Source organism: Bicyclus anynana, chromosome 11 (assembly GCF_947172395.1).
Source record: "Bicyclus anynana chromosome 11, ilBicAnyn1.1, whole genome shotgun sequence".
Taxonomy (NCBI): domain Eukaryota; kingdom Metazoa; phylum Arthropoda; class Insecta; order Lepidoptera; family Nymphalidae; genus Bicyclus; species Bicyclus anynana.
Window position 1 is genome coordinate 6,319,824 of NC_069093.1, and position 10,777 is coordinate 6,330,600.

Consider the following 10,777-nt stretch of genomic DNA (forward strand, 5'->3'; position numbering starts at 1 on the left):
TTCCGTTGTTTTAACTATAACATAATAACTAAACTAATTTTAAACTTTTAAAAGTTTTGCTAGATGTGACATAGAATCTCTCAATGCAAAGATTTTTCCATTTCGCACCTTATAGTGAGTGAACTGCAGTCTCTATCAAATTAATAAGTAGTTAAAAAATGCCTGTCAAATAAGGATTTCACCTCAGAATAAGATAATATAAGTTCTAATAAACCATCGATCTCCTATTGAAAAATGGATGCACAATCAGTGATCAAAACCACCACTCAATGAGTGCCAAACACAACTTCTTGGCACTCAATTAAAGTTGTCAAATTCTTAAGGTTAAATTTGCTCTTAATTTGGGAGTTTATTGAATATTGGACTATATTTAAAAGCCTTTAGGTATAATATTCTTTACCAATACTTCTAAAACTGTCAAAGCAAAATTGGCCAGTTTTTAAGTAAAAGTTTCCATATGATTGGGTGTCCTATTATTATTTCACCTGAGAATGAGAAATAATAAGCTCTCAACTCTGTTCTAAAAGTGATCTCAAAATTGTCATGAAATCTCTTTTCTGTTGTAAGTCTGTTGTTTTTCAAAACTAGTGTTGAATAATGTGTTGATGACGTCATAACTGCCGAATTTGAATATGGAATTCATATACAAGTAAATCAACGGTCATAAGTGCGATCAAAGTATGCGATATCGTTTTATATTTAATTTTAAAATTGTATGTATTTGAATGATTAAAAGGAATAAGTATTAAAATTTACATACCATATGTTGTCTCATTATTTTTTTTATAGTGTAACTATACTAGGTACCTACTCGCCAAGCTTCTAGTCCACTAAAACATTTTTTTTTTATTCTTTACAAGTTACATTGAACGTATCGTATGCGTTTTATAAAAACATAATCTATACTTATATTATAAAGCTGAAAAGTTCGTTTGTTTGTTTGGTTAAACGCGCTAATCTCAGGAATTACTGGTCCGATTCGAAAATTTCTTTCAGTGTTAGATAGCTTATTTATTGAGGAACGCTATAATATATACTTTTATAAAAATATATAAATAGTATCCCTACGACTATATTAAAAACCTTAAGAGATTTTTACACTTACGTCATTTTCATACTTACAATCTATCATATCTATGACTGAATTTATTTGAAATCAAAACAAAGTAGCACCTACTTTGTAGGTAAGATGTTACTTTTTTTAATACCTAGGTAATACGATTTAACCTATCATGTAGGTACCACGGTTAATTTCTACGATAAAATATCGGCCATTATGAAATCGAGTAAAAGCCGTTTCAGACTAGCTACTAGTTTTAAACGCGCATATCTCCGTAACGTATTTCGAATTTTAATAGTTCCTGCAGGCCTAACATGAGGCCAATGACATAACTCGTAAGAGAAATAGACAAAATTTCAACTAATGGCGGCACAGTAGTCCCAAGTCCAATCTCGTTGGACTCAACGCAATGAAAGACATATGTACCTTAACTATATTTCTGATGGCGCCGTAATTTATTGACTTTTGTCTATTTTTAACCGACTTCCAAAAAGGAGGAGGTTCTACGTTCGGCTGTATGTATGTTTTTTTTTTTTTTTTTTTTCTCTGGGTCTGGTGATGAAGACGAGGGACAGTGAAGAGAACTCCTCGACGGTTCACAGTAGCTACCTTGTGTTTGGACTTGATAAATTAGTATCGATGAGAACTTTCCACCTAGATGGATTGTCACTGTATTAGGGGCTGATGATGAAGACGAGGGACAGTGAAGAGAACTCCTCGACGGTTCACAGTAGCTACCTTGTGTTTGGACTTGATAAATTTGTATTGATGAGAACTTTCCACCTAGATGGATTGTCACTGTATTAAGGGTCTGATGATGAAGACGAGGGACAGTGAAGAGAACTCCTCGACGGTTCACAGTAGCTACCTTGTGTTTGGACTTGATAAATTTGTATTGATGAGAACTTTCCACCTAGATGGATTGTGACTGTATTAAGGGTCTGGTGATGAAGACGAAGCACAGTGAAGAGAACTCCTCGACGGCTCACAGTAGCTACCTTGTGTTTGGACTTGATAATTTTGTATTGATAAGAACTTTCCACTTAGATAGGTTGTGACTGTGTACACGCAGTAGGTATGCTAACACTAAAAATAAAAAAATTAAAATTTTAATAAAAAAAATTCAACCGACTTCCAACTCAAAAAATAACTTTAACTAAAAAGCAAAAAATAACATCCTACCTATGTGCTACCTTCTGATCACTTTGAAGGCGGTGCCAAGCCAGTGTCATGTTTTAATTAAAGCTGTTTCTGAAAGAACCACAGAAATTTTGTAGTTTAAACGTGTTTAATTAAAACATCACTGGCTTGACACCGCCTTCAAACTGATCAGAAGGTAGCACATAGGTAGGATGTTATTTTTTGCTTTTTAGTTAAAGTTATTTTTTGAGTTGGAAGTCGGTTGAATTTTTTTTATTAAAATTTTTATTATTCACGTAATACGTCGTCTGAACTCTGATCGCAGGTAGGGCTTCTGGAAGCGCGTATATGTAGGTATAGATACTTACTCCTATTTTGCCAAACGTGCAACTCGTATCTACCGAGCGTGACATATAAACGCTTATACATTTATAACGTCAGAATCCATGTTAATTCATCCTGACTCACGAGTCACGACTACCGGTTTGAGTACTTAAACAATTTTTTCATTCTTTTTAAGTTAGCCCTTGACTACAATCTCACCTGATGGTAAATGATGATGCAACCTATGATGGAAGCGGGCTAACTTCTTAGGAGTCAGATGAAAATCCACATCCTTTTTGGTTTCTATACGACATCGTAGTTACCAGGACGCTAAATCACTTGGCGGTGCGTCTTTTTTTTACGCGTCCCAGACCTGGAACCTGACACCTGTTTTGCGTGAACACGCTGGAGTAAGTAGATAAGTCTGTTTACGCAAGTCAGATGTTATGAAACGTGAGATGTGGAGTACGAGTTATGGGCGTATGCCGAAACGAAACGCGCAGAAAAGAAACTCTAGTCTGAAACCGCCCTTAAGCCAAATAGCCAAACTGATAAGATAGACTGCTGTTTCGAAATTCGTTGTTTAATCATTATCAACAGTGTCATTATTAAAAGCAATTAAGTATTATGTTTTGCTAAGACGAATTAATAAAATATGTTAGGAATGTCCCTAACAGTGGGAATAGTTCTTCTATTTCGTTTTATTAACAAAAAATATGAGCACCCTATTTTCGGAATTTATCAGCAAAGGAATAAAACTTACTGGTTCAAGTTTTTGTTTATGTACATTTTTCTTAGGCTGAGACAGGTAAGCCCACTTCTAAATGCACTCTGTATTTTACTACTTAACTAGCGGACGCCCGCGACTTCCTCTGCAACAAAACCGTTGTAAGTACCTATTACTTTAACTGTATGTGACCATTTTTTTTTAAAGTAGGTATTGTAAGCTGTAACTATTTGAAAAATGCCATCGCGGATTTTTCGAAGAATAAGAAACAGAAATATCCACTACGTACCTACAATTATGTTTTCTGTACTACTACCACGTTTTGTTTTATAGTATCTCTAGAGATTACCCATCTTTTTTTCAATGAAAGCTCTCAGTATATCCACTATAGGTATAATTAACGGCATATTTCAACCGATGTAGGTAGGTACCTACACTTGACCTTGACTTACCTTGTATACCAATACTTAGGTACCTAAATCTTCCTCATAATCTGTTTATGAAACCTGCATGAAAATCCTTTCACTAGTTTTGAGTTATTAGACAGACAAAAATAATAGCGGTATCGCCGCGTTGCAACGACTTGCGCTACGGACGGCTTCAGTGTGCTCGTGGCGTTCGAGCCGTATATATCTCTTGTTGTGTAATTCTTTATGGGTTACTTGGAAAAGGCGGGGAGAGTGACTTGAGTGGAAAAGGGGAGTGTTAGATATCTGTCAAAGGCGCCTTTAACCCTACACACAACGTTCACAAATGCGTGACTTCACTCAAGGTCATTCTCTGCCATTCTAGGGTCTTATTTTGGTTACAGTTTGCTTTGTTAATTAAGTTGTTCTGACAAATGTTGTAAATCATCACCTTTGTTCTACATTAGTTTTCTTATTTTTGTATTCACTTCTGAGTCTGCTAAAAATAGGTATATGTAGGTGCACTTATAAATAATGAGCGCCCTGTAATAATTATTATTTTACGAAGCGCTTTTTAAGATTTATTATATGTATAACCATTGTGATTTCTTTTTAGTTCATTACCTACGTAAAGAGACTGTTAGCTATAGAACTGGGTCGCAGTCCTGACGGCACCACACACGTGCAAGAGCATGACATACAATTGGAGAAGTTGTATGACCTTGGAACTCATAGTAAGGTAGGTACTACCTTGCGTGCACTGTAGCATGGTGCGGGTGACAGTTCGTTTCACTCTTGAAATTCTGCCGCGATTCACGATAATAGTAGGTATTATGAACGTCATAAGGCAAATGTCACCCGCACCATGCTACTCATAGTACGAACGAACGTAGTATGAGTAGCAACGTATCTACGTACTGTAGATCTGTTTAAATATTTGAACTAGCGGACGCCCGCGACTTCGTCCGTTTAAAATCGATGTAAACTTTCAACCTTCTGTTTATATGTACCTACCTATTTTAGCATGTGTTATTTGTTAAATAGTCCACTAATAATTTCACAAAACTATAACTTAAAGCATGAACGATTTACACCTATTTAAAAACTTCAACAGCTTTTTAACCATTTAGGAGTAGAATTTTGAAAAAAATGATGTGTAGGTTAGTAGGAAGGTAGGTTGAAAAATGAAAACCCTCCCTCCCTCTTTTGATTTAATTTGCGCGACTATCTAATCTTCTACGAATTAAGGATTCAAATAGTGTTTGAGTTTCATTTAAATTCATTCAGTAGAATCAATGTGATGTCCGGTCAACAATAATTCGGACAGACAGACATATAAAATATCAAAAAAAAAACAAATTAATTATTTCTGGCTTCAGTATCGATTATGTACGAGTAAGTAGTTACTCGTAATGCCCTCCAACTAAATTTTAAAATATCTTCAATGTACAGAATTTTACCTGCTACAGTTTTATTATAAGTATAGAAGATATAGTATTGGTCCAGGTCTGGCTGGTGGAAGGCTTCGGCCGTGGCTAGTTACCACCCTACTGGCAAAGACGTACCGCCAAGCGATTTACGATGCCGTGTAGAAACCAAAAGGGGTGTGGATTTTCATCCTCCTCTTAGCAAGTTAGCCCGCTTCCATCATAAACTGCATCATCACTTACCATCAAGTGAGATTATAGTCAAGGACTAACTTGTTAAGAATAAAAAAAAATATTATAGGAATATTAAGGTATATACGAGTAGACCCTGGCAAGTAAGTTGAACCAAATTGTCACTTACGTGCGCGGGTACAACTATAAACAAAAGTGTTAAACAAATGCTCCATTCTTAATGATGGCTTAACATACGCTATACATAGCCACGTAGGTTACCCACTAGATCAACGACGCAGTGGAAGAAGGCGATAAAGTGGTACTCTCCTATAACACTTTATTCCACCTTTATCAGTAACACACTATAAAATGTTTAGTACCTACCTACTACCTATAGGCAAAAGTTTTATTTTCACAGGTTGTAGATGGTGTTTACTTCAATGGCATGTCCAAGAGTGGCGATGCTCTGATATGTGGATTAGCACGAAGACCCAACCGCGGTTGTGATGCCTTTATATATTTAAAGGTAAGCAAGTAGTTGGTTAAGTAACCTATTAGTATATACATACCTACTTGGTCTGCGTTGAAGTTCTAAAGCACTGAGTAGATAGGTAGTCATTGGCGTATATTAGGATTACTTCCTGGGGTGGGCCCACATATTACTGAACAGAATCGACACTCAATATAAAAATTTCGTTAACAATATTTGTGGACGCAGAACTCTGATATGACTCGACTTATTTTATTATTTTTTCTTATTTGTCTTTGATCCGAAATGGTCTAAATATATTTTTCAAAATATTTATTAAATCTTTTTCTTTATTATAAGTTGTAATGGTTATTATTTCATATTTTAAATGATATTTTGTGTAAAATTATTAGTATTTCCGCGTCCATCATATAATTTCAAATCGGTAGCCCGGTATCCTAAGTAGGGCACTGGACCATTCTTGGGTGGGCCCGGCCCACCCGCTATATACGCATATGTAGTACTGCAGTGGTGTGCTCTTCATACAAGCAGAAAAGGACTGCATACGAAGAAATGTTTTAAATCTATGTTGTTGACTATTTGTAAAGACTACCAAGTTTTCTTAGTCAGAAACATGTTTGAAAATAATTTTATTATTTGTCTGTGAGTGGTTAATAAGCAATGTTTTTTGGTAAACGGGTTTCTATGCCACAAACCTCCAATTTCTGATATTCTGACGTTCTTTTAGTTAACACGCATTCAAAATCAAGCTGTCATCAAGAAATAGACTAACTAAGTACTATATCTCATAAGTTTAAGGTGTACTATTAGTATTACTTACTATCATAATATAGGATTTACTTTATAGTACCTATCTAATATCTAAAATCAGTAATATACTATTACTCATATATTGCAGATCAAAGATCAAGATCTCTTCCTATCACCAAGCCTTCCAGACACACACTTGAAGAAATCAGACGAAGACGGGGAGGGCCACTGTGTGAATGGCATTACCATCACTAATTTTATACCCATGCGTGCTTGGAAGTTATGTTTCAACGGCGAGCTGAAGTAAGATCTTTTATCTAGTAGACAGTACGTAGTATAACTTTTGTGTCCGTAAGAAATAATAATTTATTTTTAAAATAAACCGACAGACCCAAAAGCGATTCGGCTAAAACCGTCAAAGTGGAAGCAGAGCTGACGTGGAGTGCGCAGTGGGCGCCATTCGAGTACGACACACAAATGTCACCACGGAGCGTCGCGGACGATATGGCGCGGGAGCCGTGGTCTAGAGACTACTTTAAGCTGGTTAAAAAGTATACTTATCTTTATACCTACTTTGTATTGGAATCACTGATGTGACTGTGACCTTCTTTTAAGTAAAAACCTGTGTCAGAAGGTCTCGCTCTTCCTTAACAAATTTAAACTTAACTTAAAATGCAAACATGCAATAAGCGCGAGTTTATGTGCGTGCGTGTGTTTGTGTGTGAATGTGTATCCGATGTTGTACTGAGTATGTAAATGTGAAACCTACGAATTTTTAGGCGATCTTCGCTTTAATCATAGTTAAGCTCTTAATACGAAATTACTTTATTTCTACAGTCATGTGAATGACTGAATGAGTGAAAGTAGAGACGTTCATTGGACCCGGGCGCCGCAATCTCAGGGGCGTCCGAGCATCATTATTTCGTATATTTAAAAAAATGTATATTTTATTACATTTTTTTTAAATATACAAAGTTCTGTTATTTTTGTATACTCTTCCATCTATAAAATTAATTTTACCCGTCTAATTACGGTGGGCGTTACTAACTTGTTCCCAAACTAAAACTGTCAAAAGTTACAAAAAATCCTACTTTATTGAACTCTAATTCTGATCTAATAGGTACTAGAGGGCGTTAGGGTGATGATTGCACCCGGGCGCTACGTGATTTAGAGACGCCTGTGAGTGAAAGGGTGAAATGAGTTAAGAAAAGTGAAATCGAAATGACATACTGCTAAGTTTCAAAGCGCCATCTGTAGTAAAACTGCCAAACTACGATACATACATATCTGGCCCGGTGAGGATATGGTTGACGTCGCGACCTCCGTGATGTTAGTACCTACCAGGTTGGAGCACCGTATCAGAAAAGTTTGTGGCATTATAGGCCCAGCGTCGAAGCTGTTTAGTCTTTTAACCGCACAATTGTGAAGTAGAAGTAGTACAAGTCTGACACGAGAGATGGCGCTTCTAACCATTACTCATTGTTAAGTTTCTCTTACATGTATAATTTTATTTTTGATAGAAGTTTAATTCAGTCGTGAGGTCAATATCACATTCTTTGTTTTTAATTTTACCTGTAGACCTAAGATTAACACCACGGCATCTTGGGACGAGGGAAAGACAAACGTCGACAAAAAAATAATTACAGATCCACATTTCAGATTGCATCAAACACATTATGAGCAAATGGGATCTATTGCGGGAACAGTTGCTATCGACGGCAAGAGCTACGAATTAAATATGCCATGTGTTCGAGACCGGAGCTTTGGTAAATGTATTTTTTACCTTATTATACTCATAATAAAGCACGTTACTATTATTTGAAAAAATAAAACTTAACTTTGAGTTTTTTTTACGCGCTTTACTTATATTAGCTTCACTTGTAACTATGTATGTAAGAAAATCTAAGAATCTTAATTTGACTTTCCGATCTTCGATTAGGATGAAATTTTGCACACGCTCTGATCTTTCATGATAATACATGACTAGCTAATAACCGTCATCACAAATCCAATATAGCTGTTTGTTTGAAATCCACCCCATGATATGGATATCAAATAAAAGAGTTTGCTGTTAGGAATACGAGAAAAAAAGTCAAATGATTTAAATACAATAATTGTAATTTATAGTGCGTGCTAAAAGCGTGTTTTGTTGCTTTTTAAACTATTTAAAGTTATTATTTTCTGAGCAACTACCACAAATTCTTTTGTTTTACGTTTAACACTTTTCTTTATAACAGTACCTGCGCCTATGACCGCCATTTTGGTTCAATTTACGTGCCGGGAGCTATACTTTCATATATACTTGTAGACCTCGTATCACATCATATATTTTATTAAATAATAATTTTTCTACAGGACCATTACGCGAATGGCGTAACTTTCATCGCTACGTCTACCACTTTATATTTCTAGACAACGGCGATTGTATGGCTGTGGGCAGTGTATCGCAACCTTCTATATTGTCACAGTAAGTTGAAAGACACCTTTTCGTATTTTTACTCGACTGCGTCAGAAGGAGGGTAATGTTTTTCGAACGTATGTATGTGTGTATGTTTCATGTGTGTATATGTATGTCCATTTCTTTGGCACACCCTACAGCCCAAACGGCTAGACGGATTTTGACTAATGAGGTGTCATTAAGTTTGTCAGGACTGGGGTAGTGACATAGGCTATGTAGTAATTTTCAAAATGGCACCCGTAAATGAAAATAAGATAGAGGGGTGGGTAAGTTTTTTAATCTTATCCTAACATCTTCGACAAAGAAAACGTCGTCGTAGAAGACGAATCCGTCTCGTCCACAAGAAGCGAGCAGCGACGATTGTAGTGTGTGGCGGCAACCGGCGTCAACCCTGTGCGGCGAGTCCATATAATTACTTATACAATGTATGAAAACTACAGGAAATATGCCCTTAAATCGCTAGCATCCAGCGGTTCCTTGTGACCAGCTTCACATAATATACCTACTCGCAGTTGGGGGGTCGACCAACAGTGCTTTCCGTAACGGGGTCGCCATTCCAATACCTTTGGAGTTTGGGACCCCAACTCCTTCTATAATATTTATCTTCATTTTCCATGTTTCAGTTTAACTATTGGCTACTTATGCAGAAAGTCTGACCAGACTGTTGTGCCGGTCGACCATTCCGACTTCCATCTATACCAGCACGCAGAGCACCAAATATTACCCAAACATTATGGATTTATATTCGAAGCAGGCAAGGTTTTTTTAATCATAATAAATGAACACTTATAAAGGGCACCATTCTTATGAGTTTCTTATATAACCGTGATTTTAAAAATACTTACCCCGAAAATTTTATCCCGTAAAAATCTATGGTTCTCACGGGATTTGTAAATAACAGAAATTCACACGCCAGCGTCTATTAATTTACAAAGTATCAGTTCATAAAATTTTCTTAGGTTCAATAGTTCGTTAGTTAATAACCCATATTCGTGTCACTGCTGAGCTTAGAATGAGAGAGGTTAGACCAGTGATTCCCAAAGTGGTCTACATCGACCCCAAGGGGTATATGACAACCTGCAAGGGGTATACGTCAGCAATAAAGAAATTTGGGGGCCCATGAAATGAAAATGGGGGTCCACGATACTGGATCTTAACATATACACTGTATAGTGCCTATTTATTTTATATATATCATACTATCTTATATCTTTATTATTAAAGCATCAGGTTCATCCTTCTCACTAAAAATATTGACTTATTGCTTATGTTATTTTATTTATAGCCCAGTGGATATGACCTCTGCCTTTAATTCCGGAGGGTGTTGGTTCGAATCCGGTCCAGGGCATGCACCTCCAACTTTTCAGTTGTGTGGCATTTTAAAAAATTAAATATCACATGTCTCAAACGGTGAAGCAAACATCGTGAGGAACCCGCATACCAGAGAATATTCTTAATTCTCTGCGTGTGTGAAGTCTGCCAATCCACACTGGACCAGCGTGGTGGACTATTGGTCTAACACAGAGTTCCCCAAACTTTTTTGTGTTGTAGACCCTAGATATTAATTATTTCATTTTAATTCTCAAAAAAATTTAATCATTGAATATTTATATTTTATTTTAATAGGAGGTCAATCATATGCAGTACAAGTGAGTGCAAACGAGGAAGAAACATTTTACATCGGCAAAGAAAGGGAGGCGAAGTTCTACGAACGATGGTGTACCGTAGACATAAACGGCGTGAAGGGCAGAGCTTGCGTGGAGTGGCATTATAATAATACGTTGAATACATTGTTTAATAAATAATATTGCGTATAGTAA

The 10,777-nt window shown here is 36.4% G+C and overlaps 1 protein-coding gene across 1 annotated transcript; it reads left to right on the forward strand.

Annotated features, from left to right (window-relative positions):
• The first annotated feature begins 3,088 nt into the window (after positions 1–3,088).
• Positions 3,089–10,771, forward strand: LOC112056717 (uncharacterized). Its single transcript, XM_024097196.2, has 9 exons — positions 3,089–3,332; positions 4,275–4,397; positions 5,678–5,785; positions 6,648–6,802; positions 6,889–7,050; positions 8,159–8,265; positions 8,855–8,966; positions 9,581–9,711; positions 10,584–10,771. Exons 1-9 carry the CDS (start codon positions 3,180–3,182, stop codon positions 10,760–10,762), a joined length of 1,230 nt encoding a protein of 409 aa, XP_023952964.2. The 5' UTR covers positions 3,089–3,179; the 3' UTR covers positions 10,763–10,771.
• The last annotated feature ends 6 nt before the right edge of the window (positions 10,772–10,777 follow it).